Source organism: Empidonax traillii, unplaced genomic scaffold (assembly GCF_003031625.1).
Source record: "Empidonax traillii isolate 1590-97213 ecotype Southwest subspecies unplaced genomic scaffold, ASM303162v1 scaffold43:size1863611, whole genome shotgun sequence".
In the NCBI taxonomy this organism is placed as follows: domain Eukaryota; kingdom Metazoa; phylum Chordata; class Aves; order Passeriformes; family Tyrannidae; genus Empidonax; species Empidonax traillii.
In genome coordinates, this window is record NW_020955236.1 from 1,029,857 (window position 1) to 1,049,930 (window position 20,074).

A 20,074-nucleotide genomic window follows, 5' to 3' on the forward strand; every position below is an offset into this window, starting at 1 on the left:
CGCTGGATTTTGGGAGAAGCCTCAGTGTCTCCAGGATTAATGCAGGAACAGCAGAACATGAGGGTGCTACAAACCACCCCCACTCCCCAGGGCATAGAGGGTTTGGCTCCACAGGGGAGAAACAGCTCAGGGACTGCAGCTGGAATATCTGAGAGGGAACTCAGCACCACTTGCCTGCTGGATCGAAGCTGATCCATAGGAGAAGAAACCCAGAAAGCCACAAAGCTTCACAACCCAGCTGGCTGTGTGATACCCTCCCTCTGCAGGCAGGAGCTTGGTTGTGTCAGCACTGGAGGATTTCTCTTTTTTTTTGCCAGTTTTTCTCCTCATTGTTGCTGGTTCTTATTCAGTTTCAAGTGGTGTTCAGGATTTTAACCATATCTGGTTACTCTTTTGTCCTCAGAAGCAGACAATGTGGTGCCTACTGCAAGCATCCAATCCACATCAGGGGAACAAATAATCAGAGAGTGAGAAATTTCCTGATTCTAAAAGAAAAAACAATCTGCTGTGGGCAAGGCTGCTTGGGATATTCTGAAACAGCTCTATTCAATACATTCTACTTTTGGGGTTTTGAGCCCAGGAACAATATCCTAAAACAGCCCTTGGCCTTGGCCCTGGAAAACACTTCCCAGTCTCTCATTCAACAATGTTCACATCCTTGATCCTGTTATCTGTAACACACAGAAGGGTTTTAACTACAATAAACAGCCTGCAGGTACTGGGGAATGGAGCTGTGAGATCTGACTGCCCAGAGGACGAGGAACATGCTCGAGGAAAGTTTAATTATTTGACTAAAGGAATTATTTGCTGCCTTAATATCTGTTTGCTGTTACAGTACTCACAAGAGTTTTACTGGAAATGCACTTAGAATCCTGTGCCAGGCTCAACTCAGAAATCCATAACCTGTATTAATATTGCAGATGCATTTATAAAAAGGAAAGCAAACAAATAAAGATCAAGTTGAAAACACCTTCATGCTCCTGGAACATCATAGAGATAAGAAGGAAGCTTAGTATCTCTTTCTTCTGCTGCAGATAACTGGCTTTTGTGCAGAGTTGCAGCAAGTTCTGTTGTCTATATTGTAATGCAAAAACCCTACCTGGAAATCAAAGGACTCAGAGAATAAAAATTCCAGAGCTGCCAGGTTCAAACTGGCATTCTCAGTTGCCTCTTCTCCTCCCTCCCCCAAAGCAGGGCACAGAATCCAACCCATACAAATTCTTTCTGATTAAATTCTGAGGTATTTATTATGTTTTAAAGCTCAGTTTCAAACAGCCTCAGGTTTTAAGCACAGATTAGTTGGCCTGCATAGATTAACCGAAACACGGTTAACCGTGACGAGTTTTTACCCAGAACTGCTATGAAAGTAGATCAGAGTTCCACAGATGTGGCTCAGGATCTGCTCCCCCAGAACCCACGAGCGTGCTTTATGTTCTGTCCCCTGAAGCCCCAGTTCTGAATGAGGAGCCAATTCCCAAGCTCAAAAATGCAGGCTCGGGCTCTAAAGCAGCCCGAGTGGCCGAGCTGTGACGTGCCAACCAGCCAGCAGGAGCCAGACAGCTGATGGGGCTGGGCAGGAGCCACAAGCAAGCCCTGTGTTGTAGGGAGCTTTTCAGGAATCCTCCTACATGGATTTGCAAAAGACTAAACTGCTGCTGTCCTCCCTGCTGAATGAAATCCTGCAGAGGAGCTGCTGAACAAAATCTCCTTTCAGTTGGTGCAAACGCTGGCACAACAACCTTTACACTCACTCAGTCAGTCCCAGCACAGCCAAGGGTTTATGGCTCTGAATGTTATAAAAATTGCTTTGTCTGTTACTTACAGCAACGTTGTTCTGGTCAAGTTCATCTGAGGCTAAAAGTGGTCCAGCATTTTCAGAGGGAGGTGATGTGTGAGGAGAAAGCAGCCTGCTCTAAATCCAAGAGCCTAAATCCTCCCTCTGGTACATGTATCAGCACAAGTGGACTCATTTCTAGTGACAAATGGCACAATGTCCTTGTCAAACAAGGTAGAAATTCTTACGGATATTTATGAAAACAAGCAAGTGACTCCTTCACCAATTACTCCTTCTGCCCACATACCCAACAGCAACTCCCTATCAGTGCTCACGCTCATAAACTGCCACACAGCCACATACAGGTTTTTTTCTTTGACCACTGAGTATATTCTCTGACCCTGCAATGAAAGAACTAAAATTATTAACCCACAACCCCACTGAATCTATTTAAGCTGCGTGTCTGGTTTAAATTCATACCCCAAACTATCCTACCTAACACCTATTCCCTATACTGCCCTCCTTTCCATGAACACAATAATAAGCAGTTCTGACTCTAAGCCTCTGGGGCAGCAGAGTGGTGAGTGTGCACTGAGCCTGACAAATCATCTCAAGTGCTTCAAGTGAGAAAGAACCAGTGTTCACTTCTTTTTTTCTAGGCCTCCTACAGCTTGGCCCAAAATGACTTCTTCCTTCCATCTGTTTAGACACATGCAAAAGTCAAATCCTGTCATGACCTTGAGGATCCTCTAAAAGAATCCTATAAAAAATTCAGGCACTTGCAGCTAAGGCAGGCAGGAATTGTCTCTCAATAAACAATATCCCCCTCATGCTTCGCTAATGGAGTGCAAGTCAAGCATAAGGGATAAGATGTTCCCAATCAGTATTCCTGAGCACCTCAACCTAGTCCTGGGAGAACAATCTATACTGTATCCATGTGGCTGCTGTTTGGAATGAGGTGAGGGCTCTGGGGGAGAAGGCTGAGGTTCAGACGAGCAATCATCTGCCCAGACTCGGCCACAGCGCGATGCAGCTTCATCAGCAGGGAACTGGTGCCCTGGAGGAGACAGAAGGGGAGACAAAGTTACCAATGTGGAATATTTCAAAGGGTTATAACACACCAAGGATCAGCGTTTTAATCTTGAGATGTTTCAGTTCCAAGTACTGCAATGTAACAGGCCCTGTCTAACTGCTGGTGTTTCTAATAAACACAGAGCTCTGTCCTGGTGCCAGTTTTGTAGCAGATTTTCACATGCATTTGTACAGAGCATCCACCAGGGCAGCACTGCAGGGATAAAGGGGAGAACAAAGACATGAGAAAGCGGGAAAACCACAACAGGAAAGAAACAGTGTCCAAGGGCTTCTGATAACTGTGGCCACGGGTTCTCAGATAGTGGAATTACCTCTTAGCCAGTACCCATTCTCCCAAAGCTTTTTATTCTAAAAGCTTAGATACGTATTTTTAAAACTCATTTATGCTGTCCAAGACACATCGAGACAACGAGGGGTTATTTTGAAAAAGTATTTTGCCCCCTTTGCCTTAAACCTGCTGCCTCATCACTGGAGTCCCTGGTTCCTCCATGCCGGGAGACATTTGCAGTCATAATTCCCCTTAAAATCAATCAAGGGCATTCTGCAACAAGATACTGACTGTGTCCATGGCAGCACTGCAGCATCTGTTTGCTGGCTGAGTCACTGCCAGGTCGCTGATGTGCAGAGGGGAGTCTTGACCAGAGAATTCCACGGATCTCTGGGACGTGTTGCTCTCCTGAGCCGTTGTCAAACGGGGAGAATCCAAGCGGTAGAAACTCACACTCGTGTTTTCTTCACTGCTAAAAAAAAAAAAAAATTAAGACATTGGCAGGAAGAGAATCACCATCCTTTTTGAACTTTTAAGGGAAAATCGTGGGACAACATAAATAACCGTGGGCCCTGAGCCAAGAAAACCATGGAGCGTTGGGGATTACCCTGTTCCTCCCAGTGTTCCTGTGTTTAACAGCTTCCTCAGATCACTTTCATCCCCTCAGGACGATGGTTTGACATTCAAACAGTTCCAATCAGCTACATGACCACGTGCCTGAGTGTGTGTTTAACCTTGCAAAGAGCACACCAAAGGCCGTACTTGTTCCGCCCAATACTCTGCTACTCCTCTCATACCCAAGTCCCTTTTTGGTTTTAATCAATCATTAGGCAGATAAATTATTTGTAGGTGTACCTTTCAAGGGAATTTCACAGTCTTTTGCAGTCCTCATCCCTCCTCAGAGATCACAGGAGAGCTCTCCCAAAGAGGCTTTACTTTATTTGTTTTTAAATACAGGAGCAAACTGTATTCATCACACTTCTGAACACAACAGAAGCACAGTCTGGATCGGTAAATAATTTAAAAGGATGTGTATTTTAGAGAAAATACTATCTTTGAATGGATAACATCTAATTAAATATTCTTTAGATACTTATTTTGATGTAACAATGCATTCCATACCCAGCAAGACACTTACAAATAGGTGTATTTTTAAATGACATTCAATCTAGGAAAAAGCCCTCATGGGAGTGGCCAGCTCACAAAGTGTCTGCTGTGTCCCATTCCACTGCAGTAAAACACTGGGACACAACAGGCTCTCTTTTAAGAGAGAAAAGCTCATATTTCTGTGCTTCTGACAGGGAAAGGTTCTGTGGAGACGTGAAGGAACGAGCTGCAGCAGCCTGGAACAGGGATGGGAGGAGATGTGATGGGCACAGCTGGTTTTGGAGAACACTCAGCTTGGGAGGGAGGGGGGAACAACAGGTTTGATTTGGAGGCAGAGAGATGGCTCAGGAATGGGTGGCTTAGTCCAGACTGAACAAGTACCTGCTGGTGCTCCACCTTTAACATGAGAATTGAGATAAAAATCCAAAGGCAGCAAATGTTGGTCCAACATAAATGAAGTCACCAAGTCGGAGCACACAGAAACCATTCCTGCACTCTGGGATTTCACAATCCCCCTGGCTGTGCTGGAGAAGGTATTTAATAGCCTTCTTGTTGGCTGTTCCAGAATTCAGGAACTCATGTCAAAAATATTTGCTGGGCTGACAGGGAGGTGCCAGCACCCTTCCCTAACACAAACTACATCATCAGCACTACGAAACCAGCAACTGAAAACTGGAGGATCCAGATTCAGGTCCCAGGAGGAATGTTGTGCTTGGTCTCTGCCATTAATCCCTCCTCAGAAGCAACACTCCTGCCTTCCTCCCATTTACAGGGCGAGGATTTATTCCCTGGCAAATCCAAGCCAGCAGAGGTTGGAGAGCAGACAGTGTGGGATTTGCACTGAGTCAATCCATCTCCAATTAGCAGGGCCCTGGGACCAAGTGTGGGCATCAAGAAAACCAGACAGCTCGGCAGCAAATCCCAAATGGGCAGCACAGCCTCCCCCTCCCTCACTGAGGGATCTCTGCTCTGTAAGCACTGCCTGGGTTGAGTTTGTTCCTTTTCCCCTAAAATTCACTTAAGGACAAGACAAATAGGGCAAGACAAAAAGTGAAAGCAAAATTTTCATTATCCTGCCTCAGAAGGGATTTGGAGGGATGGCAGTGTGTCATTGGTGCTGCTGGGGGAGTAGGTAAGAAAGGTCAGGGTAGATGTAAGGGGAGTGGAGAGACAGTGGAAACCAGAGAGAGCCCACACCACACACGAGGCTCAGCTAAGCCCTGGGGGAATGTGCCAAGACAGCATTCTTTTTCAGTGGCTGCCCATTCATCCACCTTGTTTCTGAACAGGTCTGTCTCACTGCAGCAACCATTTCTATGGTATTTCTGTTTTTAAAGCCACATGGACTGAAAGCATCCATACATCAGATCCCCCTGCTTCATAACATTAATCTGGCTGGATGTAGGGCAGACTTGCTGGCAAACATTCACAGCAGGTTTAAACAGCTGTTCATTTACTGTACTTGTCAAACTACCAGCTGGAAAGATTCTCCTCTAGCTAAAAGGCAGCTACAAAATCTCTGTAAAACTTCAGAAATCCTTCTATAATAGAGCTGGCAAATCAGTTTTTTGAAAGGAGATAAAGGAACCAAGACAACAAATCCACAGCAAGTCCCAGCTCTGGATGCCTCTGCTTGTGCAGGCATAAAGCCACTCCTGAAAATGCGAAGCAGCATTTTTATCTTGGCTACTTTCCAACACCACCGAGACACCTGAGCCTTTTTCCGGCATTTCTGAGCATTAGAAACCTCCTTCTGCTAATCCCCCATGTGTCCTTTTCCTCCCCCAGCATAAACAGAGGGATAAGAGTCCCACACGAAGTGGAGAGTGGACAGATTGCTGTCCTTTCAATCTTGCCATCTCATTTCTTGCCCTGAGTGAGGCAGCAGCCTGTGCTCAGAGCCTGGCCTAGATTCGTGCCCAGCCGCACGGTGTGACTTCTCAACAGAAATAACCCAGCCACCAAAGCATCACACAAAACCTGCATCTGTTCCTTGCCTCACAGAAACACCACTCTGGGCAGAACACATTTTACCCACCAGAGTTACAAGCAGCATCATAAGACTTTTAAAATCTGTGGTTTTCTCAATTAGTTTATTTGGCAAGTCCTGGGGTGTTGCAGCTTCTCTTGCCCACGCAGCTCTTGGGGATAAGAGATGAGAAAAAAACAAATGCATAAAAATAGAATCATGATACTTTAAGAGCTATTTTTATTTCGAATTCGCTGCTTTTCAAGTTGGGTAGACCAATTTTTAAACAACAGTTACTTTAAACACCGCTTGAGATTCCAGTGAGAGTTTATACACCCAAGGTTCTGCATAACTCCAGCTTATACCAATCTGTGAAACGCAAAAAGCTCATAACCTTCACGAGCTGGCACATTTCATCTACTGTGTAGAATCCAAACAGCTGCAATCTTTTCCACTGCACACGCTTCCATCTCTTTCGATGGGTTTGAAAATCTCCAGCCACTCCTGATCCGTCACCGGCTTCCACCGGGAACTTCCGCTCGCGCCGGAGTTCCCAAGGCAGGAGTCGGACTCCGACTTGCGAATCGCAGAGGTCCTTTTTTGGCCAGACTGAATTCCGGGTCTCTCTTCCCCGGTTTTGTTTTTCTTACCAGTCCTGTCGGCCGCGGTGCCGTTCTGGATCAAAGTGCTCTGCAAATCCACGCGAGATTGGATGTTGAGCCAGTGCTCATAGGAAGGTATAGATGTCTCAAAGGTTTGTTGGTCTCTGCTTTCCACTCCCTTGTCACCAATTTCCCTGTTTCCCAAAGGTCTTGTGCTGTTTGCCTCACGAAATATTTCACTGTCTAGCTCATCAAAGCTTGATGCAACATCCTGCTTTCCTCCTTCTTCCGTGGGGACGGCCAAGCCTTTCACAACTTTTTGACACGGGTTTAAGAAGGCTGAGGTAGTTTCCTCCAAGTCTGATGCATTCAGTAACTGTCTATTATCTACTCCACACATCTCAAGGGTGGTTTTTACCCTACTTTCTGGAAATGGTGCAGTTCCCCACTCCTTGTACATCGTGTGGCTGCCCTCAGTCCTACCCATGTGTGTCTTGCCGTGGCTTTCAGAGGCAGAGAATGTCACCCCTGTGCTACAACGGCACGATAAAAACAAGTCAGAAACACTGCAGGTAAAGAGCACCCACCACTGCACTCCCAAAGCTCTACCCTAGCACAGGCTGCTGCCACGGCTCTGTGGGAGCTCAAATGCCCACAGGCAGCTGTATCCTGCCAAAACCCGACAGAACTCTGCCCAGATTTGGCTGTTACTTTCCAAAATCAGTCTGAGAGTTCCCTCGTGTTTTACACAGTGTGGTGATTCTGTCTGAACCTCCAGGGTGTGCACCAATTCCCTAATTTAATGTTTACTTCCTGAAATAAACTTTGCTCTTTAAACAAAAGCAGGAGCAAGCCAGATTAACACCCCTACCACCAGACTATTTCATTTTGTAAAAAACCATGGGCTGTCTGGCCTGACACAACACTTCAGTCTATGACTGATGTTTATGGTGTCTCCTGACCAAATAAAAAACAAGGTATTTGAGAACTTCACTGGATGTTTGTGGTTGAGTCCAGCAAAGCCATCCTGACCCAGCACACACCTCTGGGAGGATGTGAGTTGTGTTTGAACAGTGAAGTCTCTCTCTGAGAGCAATCTATTTAAAAAAATAAAAAAAAGAAGATTACTTTACCTCCTTCTGCTTCCCGTCTTTTCATGCTTTTGCCTTGAGGCCTGAGGGCTCTCTGAGTTGCCGTGAAGGAACTGTAAGTCATTCTGCTGTTTTACATAGACCTGGTAAAGACAGGGATGGGCATTAGTGAAAGTCTGGGTTGCAGGAACATCGCTTGTCTTCCCAAAAACATCCTCAGTTGTTTTTATAAACCAATACCCACAGTCAAACTATTGTCAAAGACTTCCAAATCTAAGAGGACATCTCTGCACGTACTAGGAAAGTAACATTTTGCAGCAATAAACAGGACTTCTATTAAAGAATTCAGTGCTCTTCTAAGATGGAACCACAAATACAACATCATTGCTGTTACCTGGTATTTAATACATGTTGTTATTACGTTGTTCAATGTTACAGAATTACAGGTGATCACGGGATTTTGCTTTCACTGCAGGGGATTTTTTTTGTGAAGCTAATGCAGAAGATAACATACCCACCAATTATTTGCAATTAAAAAAAATGGAACATGCCTTGAGAGCCTCAGCTGAGAGCAGATGAACACACAAGGTTTAAGTCTCTCTTGATCTGCTGGCACACCATGTCCCTCAGGCTTCACCTGGGGCAGGTGTGTACACCCCAGTTCTGCTGCCCTTCATGTGCCTTCCCCAGCCTGGCACCACGGGCTGTCCAGTTTAACCCCAATAAAGCAACATTGCACAGCAACCCCAGCACGGCAGAAACCGAAAATTCGATTGTTTTCCTATAATAATAATAGCCAGATCTAACTTTTTTTGTACTGTTCCATGCAGGTCTGATGTTCCTGAAAGCGCTTTTATCACCTGAGAGCAGGAACACGGTCAGGGCTGTACCTGTCGCAGACTGGATAACTCCTTTTCAATCCGCGCCTGTTTAGACTTGGCAAACTGATAAAGTTCATCCTTCCTTTCGGCTTTCTCCACTGTTTCAAAACACATACAATTTCTGAATTACTTAAAAGTGAGCAGACACAAAGCAGGTGCTTTCGCCAATGCTGTGTAGCAGTAGAAGGTGGTACCGAACCAACCCAAAAGCATTTCCTTAAGATCAGCGGGATCTGTTTCCCCTCCAAATTAAAAAGAGTACAAAACCCGTAAGACAACTAAACAATCAAGTATTTTCCTTCAACTGTTCCTCTGCACCTGGATTTATTTTACAAGCAGCAATAATGTGCTTCACTGACTGGCTTATCTAACTTTCTCAGGAAGGAAAGGGGGAAAAAGAGGAGACATGAAAGTCTCAAAAGTTTTCAGGAGAGAACACTCTGAGCCATTTACTCCTCCACATGTAATCACTTTGGTGAACTTTGTGCTTTCACAAGGTTCTATAAACTGTCCCTGCAGAAGCCCCAGATATTGCTTTCACACAAGAATGGCACACAGGGGATATTCTTTTATTAAACTGCAAGGAAGGTGGATAAGAAGCTGCCTCCTTCACAGATATTAGTGAATTGCTGTCTATGAGTCCCTGAGCTGATGAAAGCTAAGGCATGAAAAGCCAACTGCCCCCCCCTCACCTGCCAGTGCCAGCTCATTCTTCAAGCAGCCATTTTCATGTTTCAGGTGAAGGATTTCTTCGTGCTGCTTGCTGTTCTCCTCCATCTTTTCAGAGAGGACATCTACAAACCAAAATATTTCCCAGAATGAAAAGGTACCATGCTAATCTACACCAAATTAGGAGCCCAGAATAAACATTTACCTTGCAGCTTATTTGTCTGATGCATTAGCTCTTTCAGTGTCAGTCTGAGCTCCTTCTGCTCTCTGTTGAGACAGAAATCCTCTGACTTCACTGCACGCAATGCACTTTCCAACTTTTTCAATTTGCAAGTAAACTCATTAATGTGATCAGTTGTTTCAATTAAAGCATTGTCCTGAAAGAGGAAACAGAATGTATTCCTAATTTTTTTATATTATGGATGGATTTTGACAAACCAACAGTGCATCCCACTGCTGTAGTTACAGTCACTTCACACATTTTCTTTTGAGCTCTTGAGGAACAAAACCCAAAATCAGAGCCTGGAAACGGGCTTGTTAATGGAAATAAACCAGTTTGTTGTTTGTTGACCACTCCTCCCTTCTCAAACAAGCCTAAGATTTAAATATGAGTGAGGTCAAGAGTGACAGAGCCCCCGTGGTACAGTCACCAACAACTGCACTGCAGTGACCACATTCAGTGCCCAGGGGAGGACAGTTGTTACCTTCATTCTAAGCATAGTGAGGAGCTCCTGTTCCCTTGCTTGCAGTTGGCCTGTTTTAACTGACAGCTGCAAAACTGAGCAGTGGAGATCCTGATTTTTCTCCTAGAGAACAGAATTAAGTGTCAGCTACTGCTTCAGTGATTCAAAGTCAGTGTTTTTTTCCAGCAAATGATGTTATCTGAACACTGTGAGTGGCAGTGTGGGATCCTGAGCAAGCTGGGGAAAAGAGGGCTGGAGCAAAAATTGTTCCCCACTTTGCTTGTGATCAAGGGTTTTAATACTCTGCACATCTTAGTTCAATTAGACAGATAAAATGCTTGATAAAATACTACTTGACTTCATTGCATACAGAGGGAAAATTAGCCCAATCATACAATCACTAACAAATCACTTAAAAAATTCTAGAACACTTGAAGACCAATTATTTTCATATCCTTAAAGCAGTTTCAGAACATTACAGCTCATCACAGCAATCAAGCTCTAAATAAAACCTTCTGGAATTCCCTATCCAAGTGCCCAGTACTGCCTTCTGCAATCCCAGTGCCTGCCATTTTTGTAGACAAGTTGGTTCTGAGCAGGGCTCCCCAAAACCAAGCAGACAAACAGCAAACTCCACATTTTAGCTTAGAAAAGTTTTTCACCTTACCCTTTTTTTTTTTTTTTTTACCCAACAACTCAGTCCTTTATTTTGATCTCACATTACTGTACTAAAAGAGAAATGCAACTCAGGAGCCCTAATATGAATTATTTATTCCCCAGTGAAATTCCCAAATGCCACTGGCATCCCGTACATGCACAGACTGTAAAACCAGACCATTACTCAAGCCCTACCTCCAGAGCCTGGCAGTGAACAGATGAATCTGTTACTTTTTGAGTCAGCTCTTTAAACTTCTGCTGTGTATTTTCAAGTGTTGCCTGACTGTCATTCCGCTGAGATTCTAAGAACTTCAACCTTTTGGTCAGTGATTTTATGATTGCATTTTTGTTGTTCAGCTCACCTGAAAAGAAAGGAGACAAGGTTGTCTGTGAGAAAACAGCTCAGAGACTGTCATGCGATTTTTTAAATCTCAGATTTTTTTTTTTTTTTTAATCTTCAAAATAATTTAATCCAGTTGTTCAAAATCATGTGATTCAGAAATGAACAGCTGCTCAGAGCTGCCAGGTGTTTCACTGGGTGGTTTGTGGGTGATGTCAGCTCTGTGCAGCATAACCTCAGGGCACAGGGCTCTGCAGCACACCAGCACGTCGCAAACTGTTCTCTCTCCCCCACATTTATTTAATCAGATTATTTTTTAAAGAATTCACAGAAGCAATTTACACATTCAAACAAGGAAGAGCCTTCTGATTATCACCCCCCCCCCCCGTCCAAGATCAGATCGCTTCAGCACCATGGTGGAAGTTTAGATCTCAGAAAGAGACAATACAATTTAAAGGCTGAAGGGCAGGAAATGGTTCTTTAAATGATGCAAAGCTGTCACTGAGGGGTCAAAGCACCTGAATGCACTTAAAAGACCACAATCTTACTCTTCATATTCCCAACACTTACTGGTCAATAAGCTGCATCGCTCTGCTAAAGTCAGTATTTTGTGGCGATCACCCTCCCAGGCCTGGATGTGTCTCTGATGCACAGCAACCATGTCATTGAGCTCCCTGTCACGCTCTTTCAGTTCTGCAATTAAAAGCTGGAGTTCTTGTCTCTGTTTCTTAATGATGCTGTTCTCACGATCTGGGCTAAGTGCCTGTAACAGGTGAGATACGGAATGCATTTCAACACAGGCAAGCGACAAGTTCTCTGATAATAAACTCGAGCGTTTTATTTTAAGCTGAAATACGTTTATATTATAAATAGAAACCATTCCAAAAAGTTCCTCACGGTCGCGGCCCTTGGCCTGAAACCCTCCGCAGTACAAAGTGGTACCACCTGTGGTCCCCATGACTCAAGCCTTCAGCAGCACAGTGAGTGATTTCCTGCCAAAAATAGAGCGGATTGTCGACGGCGCTCTCATGTTTTACCTGGGACGAAGAAGAGCGCAGCAGTGATGAACTCATGGGGGACCGGGGGCCAGAGCGCTGCCGGGCATTCGCCGACACCGGGACCTGTTGGGGGCTGCCACGTCCACCATGGAGGCTCCTGAGCCCAGGACCCCCGAGGCTGGGGACCTGAGGGACGACAAGCGCCGTTGACCGCGGACCGAGGCGGGGGCGGCCTCGCCCAGGCCTGAGAGGGGCCCCTGAGGTACCACCGCGCCGGGCGGGCCGCCCTCCCTCCCTCCCTCCCTCCCCGGGGCGGTCTGCGGGGCCCCCGCGCTGTCCCACACGGCTGGGCCGACCCCTCCCGACCCCGGGGGGGGTTCCCGTGCCCTCAGCCCCGCTGCCCCCGGTACCCCCGCTCCACCGCCCCCGACCCACCGCCGCCGCCGCCCGCCGTTGGCAGAAGCTCCGCCCCGCGGGGCGGCGGGTTCGAGACCCGGGGCCGCGGGTTCGAGTCCCGGGACCCGCCCGCGGGGCTGTGGCCCGCGCCGGGAAAACGCGGTAATTAATAACTTTGTTAATAAAGTGAGGCTAAGAGTAAGAGCCCAGCGGGATGGTGCAGGCTGGAGGTGACTACCTTGCATGTCTGGGGTCAAGACAGTTAGAGAAAATGCAGAACACTGCTTTGCTTCCACCCATGCAGAGGGAAAATTAGCCCAATCTCTGAAAATCACTTAAAAAATTCTAGAACGCTTGAAGACCAATTATTTTCATATCCTTAAAGCAGTTTCAGAACATTACAGCTCACCACAGCAATCAAGTTCTAAATAAAACCTTCTGGAACTCCCTATCTAAGCACCCACTACTGCTCTGGGGACAGCACTGCCTTCTGCAATCCCAGTGCCTGCCCTTTTTGGAGGTAAGTTGGTTCTGAGCAGGGCTCCCCAAAACTAAGCAGACAAACAGCAAACTCCACCTTTTAGCTTAGAAAAGAATTCTAAAAGTTGAATAGGATAACTACAGAGTTTTCTGGAGATACACCTTTCCGAACTAAACCAAAGGTTTGTAAACAAAGATCACTGAAAAAACAAACTTTATGGGTGGAGGCTTTTCAACTCACAGTGACAGGAGCACGTCACTTCCACAACTGAGCCACCAGGGAGCATTTATTGTTATTAAGTGGAGCAGTGAAATAAAAAGCACCAAATCGACGCTCGAGGCTGTTTGTGGAGTCCAGAGGGCAGAGTGTGCAGCTGGAACTCCCCTCACCCGCTAACAGAGACCCTGGAATATGCTCACTATTAATTTGTGTTCATTACTACCATTTTTGAACCAGCAGCACAGCAAAAGCATAAAGCCACTACAACTGCCTCTCCCAGAAGCCCAGCAGGGTTAGGAGGCTGTTTGGATTTATGAAAACAGGATAAACTTTCAAGTCATATTCACATATTCCTCAGTATTTCCACTTACTAGAATAAATAATTCGCTTGGCAGTGACCCACAAAGGAACTGCCTGACCACTTCAGGACTCACTGTCCTTCAGTGTTAACAAACCTGAAGATTTGTTCCATTCTGATTTCTAAAACTCTCTGCAGGTAAGCCCGAGGTGCAAGTGTCTGTACATCAGCCACGCGCCTTATTCAGTTAAACTCAGCAGAAAGAACAGCAGATGAAACCCAAAACTTTTGATAACTTAAATTCTTCTTTTCCTGTAAGATAATTCGAGGAAAGTACATGTAAAAAAACCCCAGAAACTGTACTCAGTGAGGAACAGGAATTTTATTTAAATCTACTTCATGCTTAAGCATGGTAGAACCCCGATTTAACTTTGGCAAATATCACAACAAAAAGGAAAAAAAATAAACAAGCAGCCTATACAGAACAGTGAAAATGCCAAGGGTGTGAGTTCTCCACAGTTTCACTGCAGAGCAAATGGATTTAGAAGCCTCACTTTGGCTATATCATTTATAACCATTTAATTAAATAAAGGTAGTCTTTCACTATCACTTCTTGACTTCTCCAAGGTCTTCGATGCTGTCATCATCCACCTAGGGGAAGAAAAAAGCAAAACACAGCAAAGTAAATGTATTTTCTTCTTACCTGTCTCATCTAATATTCAGCCCTGTAAATGCAATGAGGTGTGACAGAAGTAAACAGCACCTTCCCCAGATTCCCTGCTGTAAATTCTTTGTGAGTGACACGTGCTCATAGGACACAGCTGAGCCTCCAGGGCTCACAATAAACACAGCCCTATGGAGTTATTTCAGAAAGAATTCCACTTGGGAAATACCAGGACAAGGGAGAGTCAGAGAAAGCATTTGCAATTACAGCTCTCAACCATCAATTTTGGTCCAACCCCAAATTAGCTTTTCTTCTGAAGCACGAGTGTGTAGGGCTTGGGTTTATTTGTTTAACTTTTGCTATATTTTAAGAGGTGTTGAAAAATAGGATGGCAATGTAAGAATACTCAGATATTCACTGTTGAGAAATGGTCACAAAGAAGCCAGAGCCGGACTTATTCTGACATGCCTCCCTCACTGTAGGGTGGGAATGCAACTACTGCTCTTTTATTTTTGTGCAACAATCTGTGCTGCCAAAGATGAAGCCCTTTTTCCAAAATCATCAGAAAGTCACAGGTTACTGTGGAAAAATAGAGTCCTGACAGAAGGGTTTATTACCTCGGGCCACTTCTCCTGGATTACATCAATAATGTCATCTGTAAAATCCCCCTGAATGATGATTTCATCTTCTCCTGTTACTGAGGCACCGCAGGAAAATTTCTGAGCAAAGAACCTTTGTGCTTCCTTAAGATCGATTTCTGTTGAGGGGAAAATGGACAGTTTAAGTACAGTCTCTGACATTAAAGTATTTTCTCAAGTATTTTAAAGCCAAAAATCTTGTTTTAAGTGTTGAAAAAGTAGTGGCAGATTACAGCTGAAGCTTTGCTATGGTTTCCATTGAAAGCAAAGTCTGCTGTTTACACCCAAAACATCTGACTCTACAGATCCAGCAAATGCTTCAAGGTAAAAACTGCTGAATGTCCCCTACGTGTTCTGTTCCCATGGGCCTGTGCTGCACACACTCACCAGAAAAGCACACGCAGAAATGGTTAAAAAACACCTCCACTTCTGAACAAGTTTTTCCACAGAGGTGTTCTTTCCAGAAACATGCCCCAACACTTTTTGAGACGGGCTTCCAGCACAAAGATACCCAGTTTAGATCAAGGTCTTACTGATCCCTCAAGAGATCGGATGATGTTCTCATGGAGGAAATATGGGACATGGCTTGTTAATCCAAAAAAGGTTAAAACTTACCTTTCTTTACAGAATTTGTGGTCAATGTGTGAAGAAAGATGTTGTTACAAACACCAAGTGGTTGTTTGCAGCTGAACCAAAGCTGTGCAGGACAGCATTAAGCTGATAATCATTTGACTGTCTGATTAGAAAGGCAGTTCAAGCCTAAACAGTCTCAAGAGCAGGTGAATTTAACTGCCAATGACGTATTTACAGGTTTGTTGGAAATAAGAGGTTTTTTTGAAAATAAACATCTCCATAATTAAAGACAATAGACTAGTCTGAAGTCTATCAAGTGAAGCTTTGTTTCCAAAAACCCACAGCCCTATTTGTTTGAAAAAAAACACGGGGATAAAGACTTGAATAATTTATCCCTGAGGGAAGTCAGTGTACCTTTGGAATTGCTAAAAGCACCTCGGGACTTTCACCTCACACAGAGAGAAGCAGGTCACCCAGTGGAATACAATTAGAAGACATATCATGAGGTTAAAGTCAACTCACCAAACGTTGCCAGGCCACACACTCTTGTGACATATTTTTTCTTTGCTCTGGGAATTTTAGCTATCGTAACTTTCTGTGGCACAGTCTTCTTTTTCTGTTTTATCTGACCTCTTCCACCTTTAAAAGAGACCATAAGGTTGCATGATTAGTTAAATGATGACACACTTCATCAAAGAAAAAAGCATATGAGGTCAGATTTAATCCCTATAAACAAAGAAACTGTTATCTCCCCAACTGTGTTGGTAAAAAAAAAGTTATTTTGCACATTGCCTCAGGTTTATTATTATTTAAGAAAGATCCCATGTCACCAAAGCTCAATATTAAGAGAAATAACAACATACACATGTCAAATGTGCATTCAAGTATGGGTTGCACAGCAGAACCCCACTACAAGTAGCAAAAAAGGGCTTTTCCCCACACTTTACTACCACAGTGCTTGGTCTACATTTAACTGCTCTTTCAGGAATTGTTCTTTGGTTTGTAGTCTGGGGAACAAATCGTTCTTTTAATGTTTTTTACGAGTTTACCATCCCCAGGGTCTGTGTCCGAGGCAAAGCAACCTCCTCACGTTCATTCACGGGGGCCACGAGCCGGGTTACACAGCAGGTGAAATTCTGGATATCCAAGCACGACCCCAGAAAGAACCAGGCTCTGATATATGAACCAGCAGCAAACCCCACACCTCTGAAACGAGGCAAAACTGCACAGGATTGAACATCACCCTTCCCACTGGCTGTTTCTAGGCCAACCTGTGGGAACACTTCACATGTGGGGCGTTTATTAGGCTGGGCAAAGCATGGAAAAATTACATTCCATTAATTAGGATTCTTCAAGGCAGATTAAGATCTCGGCTGACTTTGTGTAGAGTCATCAAGTTACTCCAGGGTAACCAAAGTTTGATGTTCCTGAGCCTTCTCAGCATGAAAACCTAAGGAATTTAGAACAAGCAAACTAAGCCCTGTGACTATTTCTTTTCCTAACACACAGCACTTCCAATTCTATATTATTATAAACTGATACCTCATAATTTTGAAGACAGTAAATTTCTGTCTTAAAATTGCCTCAGCAAATTCCTGCAGTGCCTTTGTAAGTTTAGGCTTCTTTTATCTCACCCTCTCTCTTTGCACTCAATCTTAAGCCATCATATTTAACACCACACTGTAAGTTTTCATGAAACTTTAGATGAGAAAACCCCTAAATATTTTAAACACTGTTATTTCAGAACCAAAGCCCAGACTGAACACTAACAGTACCACCACACACAATAAATTAATGCTGAAAGAAAATGTCCTGAAATCTCTGGGAAAAGCATCCAACAGAAGAAGAACATAAATTACTGTTGTCACTAGACACTGCCTACTGACGAGGCAAACGAAACTGGTTACCAAGACACAAAAATAAAACCTCTGCAGTGATGTGTGGCTTAAAATGTGAATCTAACTTGGTATAAATATAATTTCTGAAGCACTACTCACAATTGGCAGTGCACAGGCAAATATCTATTAATAAGAATCCCAGCACTCTGATTTATGGTGGAAAGTATGTTAATTAGTTAAACAGCAAAAACTTCAATGATAGAAGAGAGAAGTGCGTTTAAGTAGTTTCATATATTTTTTTTTATCTTCCAAAGATGAGTTTTGAAAATGTTTTTCGTTAGTATTTCTGGGAAGAGACGTGGCTGTTATTAGAGACACAGGTAACAGATTTAAAAGCATAAAACCAAATCCTGCTACGTGAATCCAGAGGGGGGGAAGGAACAAAGGCAAAAGCAGAGTCATGAGGCATTTAAGGAGGAAAGCAGTCTTTGTTCTGCTCTGCAAACAACCTATAAACTGCTGCTAAACAGGGCAGGAACGAGTATTCCGGGAGGAATGCCAGCTGATTTTAGTTGGGAAGAACTACTCCCTGGATAAGTATGATAGCCATGACAGGAACAATGAGACACAGGATACAGGTCCCCTTTCCCTGGCTGTGCCTATCCCTGCTCTCCAACGTTTCCATCAGCACAGATCACCACACCAACTCCTGCCCCCAGGAGAAAGATATCCACAATCTTCTGTGTAGTCACAGCACAGCTCACGACCAAAATCCAAGGAATTCACGCCCTGGTCCAGACCAGCAGGTGAGAAAGGGATGCCCCGAACTGCTTATAAATCAGTACCACAATCAACTATTTAGACCTTGCCTCTCTTTTGCTTCTTCTTCTCCTCTTCTTCTCCTCCCACATTTCCTTGGCCTTCTCCAACTCCAGCTTCTTGTTTAGGTGAATTTTCTTAAGTGCATCAGAAAGGAGTGAGGGGGGAAAAAGAACAAAATTAGTGGTCAGACACTCACAGCCTTGCAGGAACAGGATGGTGCAATGGTATTTTGCTACATCAGTAAACTCTGCTGAAATGCAGCAGCCCCTTGACTGATATGGGTTACATCTTCATTGCAGTACTTACTCAAATTAAATAAATGCTAATGTTTGTACTGAAATTCCAATCAAATATATTTCACAACATCCAAAAGCACGGCAGACTCCTAAGAAAAGTATTAACTTCCACATGATACAGCAGGGAAAGGGAAGAGATGAGAATGTGACAAGCTCGAAGATTTCTGAATATGTCTGAGGGCACATATCAGTTGGAAAGCAGATAAAGATTCTTACCTACTGTAAGTTTTGCAAACTCATCTGGAAAATTCTTTTCTAACCATTGTCTGCATTTAGTCACATCAGGCATGTATTCACAGTACTAGAGAAAAATCACAAGAATGTTGTTAGTGAAGGAAAGACAAATTACATCACAAATACATCAAAATACATTTGCTATTCAGCTCAGTTATTTGTCCTTAATATGACTGAATACAAATATTAGCACATAAGAAACCTCATGTTATCCTAAGGATGACAGTGGCTGGAGCACAATTAAGAAAAGACAGAAAATATCAGGAAGAATCATCATAGTCAGGAATCACAGGACAGAAAAAAAAAATTCAGACAACAAAATAATTAACTCACCTCTGTTGGCAATGAACAGACTGGAGAAAGAAGGGGAAAAAAGGGTAAAAAAAAAAAAAGAAAAAAGAACAGATTACAAAAAGAATTTCTCCACTTATAGCCTCAGTGTTAAGTTCCAAATCAAAGAATCAGAGAACATTCTGAGTTGGAAGGACCCACAAGGATCATCGAGTCCAACTCTTAGCCCTGCTTACATCAGAACTTCTGGTTATAATCCCACACTGGCTCAAAACCATTCCTGTACTGACGCCACTCCACATTTTATTTCCTCTCCCATTAGACCTGTGCTCACATGCTCTGCTTTAGGATAAAACCACCCCTGCCTTTCTGCAGGACGAGATCTGAGCTCCCACCCCTTTCACACCCAGAGAGCCGTCAGTCCTCTGTCTCTCAGTGGGGAAGATCCCCACGTTTCACCAAAAATGCTTGGGATAAAATACACAACGAAGCTGTTCCAGAAAGATAATCAGAAAGGTCAAGATGACCACGGCCCAGCTTCTCAGTACAATCTGACCAAAAGAGACTCTCTCTTTCTCACTGCCCTCCCAAACAGCATGTTGGGGGGATCACGGACACCTGCCCCCCCAGCACTTGCCTCCGCAGTAGAGGACCCGGAGGGGGTAGTCAGAGTCCGGCCTGGCACCGCTCCTCCCGTCCCCTCTGCAGTCGGGGACCACGGGCTCGGCGACATCCGTGGCCATGTCACACACCTGGGGAGGGGCACAGGAGGGAAGAATCAGGACCCAAGTTCTGGGTTTGAGTTAGTGCCATCCCTCCCAACTCAACGAGAATCCCGGAGATTGATGGACCCCAGAGAAAACGGGAGCGAGCGTAAGGAGAGATCAGGGAGGAGAAGACAGGAGTCAAACAATAGTGAAAAAATATGAGGGAAATGGCTACAAAAGATACAAAACAATATGGAATTCTAGCACATTACTGCCACGAAATGCAGTGTAAATGAAGGTGTGGCCAGTCTCTTCGCGAACGAAGAACCGGGGAAGGTCTTTCCACCTTCCAGCCTGCGCATTGGATTTTTTAGGTGAGACACAGTGTGCGCGGAACTGAGCCCACCCTTTAATCCTGAGGTTCATCTGCCGGGGCCAAGCACGCTTGGACGGTGGCAGCGAGGTCCTCAGGACGTAGATGGATTG

General features: G+C 44.4%; 2 protein-coding genes across 4 annotated transcripts; both read right to left on the reverse strand.

The window, feature by feature from the left end:
* Positions 1–1,228: 1,228 nt before the first annotated feature.
* On the reverse strand, positions 1,229–12,311 carry CCDC62 (coiled-coil domain containing 62). Of its 3 annotated transcripts, XM_027878571.1 has the most exons (10): positions 12,171–12,311; positions 11,704–11,896; positions 10,989–11,155; positions 10,158–10,259; positions 9,659–9,830; positions 9,477–9,578; positions 8,794–8,882; positions 7,946–8,046; positions 3,426–3,603; positions 1,229–2,831 (listed from the first exon to the last, which is right to left on the reverse strand). In XM_027878571.1, the coding sequence occupies exons 1-10, from the start codon at positions 12,204–12,206 to the stop codon at positions 2,697–2,699; spliced, it is 1,275 nt and encodes a 424-aa protein (XP_027734372.1). In that variant the 5' UTR covers positions 12,207–12,311; the 3' UTR covers positions 1,229–2,696. The 3 variants fall into 3 exon arrangements, with proteins under 3 accessions (XP_027734372.1, XP_027734370.1, XP_027734371.1); XM_027878569.1 differs by lacking the exons at positions 1,229–2,831; positions 3,426–3,603 and adding an exon at positions 6,433–7,345; XM_027878570.1 differs by lacking the exons at positions 1,229–2,831; positions 3,426–3,603; positions 12,171–12,311 and adding exons at positions 6,433–7,345; positions 12,031–12,114.
* A 1,577-nt stretch (positions 12,312–13,888) lies between these two features.
* Positions 13,889–19,662, reverse strand: DENR (density regulated re-initiation and release factor). Its single transcript, XM_027878604.1, has 7 exons — positions 19,519–19,662; positions 18,924–18,943; positions 18,573–18,657; positions 18,108–18,194; positions 15,923–16,039; positions 14,807–14,946; positions 13,889–14,176 (listed from the first exon to the last, which is right to left on the reverse strand). Exons 1-7 carry the CDS (start codon positions 19,622–19,624, stop codon positions 14,132–14,134), a joined length of 600 nt encoding a protein of 199 aa, XP_027734405.1. The 5' UTR covers positions 19,625–19,662; the 3' UTR covers positions 13,889–14,131.
* Between the last annotated feature and the right edge of the window lie 412 nt (positions 19,663–20,074).

Excerpts from the sequence above, each read along its gene's own strand:
- CCDC62 (XM_027878569.1), bottom strand. The coding sequence starts at position 12,206 with ATGAGTTCATCACTGCTGCGCTCTTCTTCGTCCCAG. Across the intron at positions 9,831-10,157 it reads TCACTATGCTTAGAATGAAG|GACAATGCTTTAATTGAAAC; the intron begins GTAACAACTGTC and ends TTCCTCTTTCAG. Across the intron at positions 8,883-9,476 it reads GAATGAGCTGGCACTGGCAG|TGGAGAAAGCCGAAAGGAAG; the intron begins GTGAGGGGGGGG and ends GTTTTGAAACAG.
- DENR (XM_027878604.1), bottom strand. The coding sequence starts at position 19,624 with ATGGCCACGGATGTCGCCGAGCCCGTGGTCCCCGACTGCAGAGGGGAC. Across the intron at positions 14,947-15,922 it reads GTGTGGCCTGGCAACGTTTG|AAATCGATCTTAAGGAAGCA; the intron begins GTGAGTTGACTT and ends TCCCCTCAACAG. Across the intron at positions 14,177-14,806 it reads TCCAGGAGAAGTGGCCCGAG|GTGGATGATGACAGCATCGA; the intron begins GTAATAAACCCT and ends TTCTTCCCCTAG.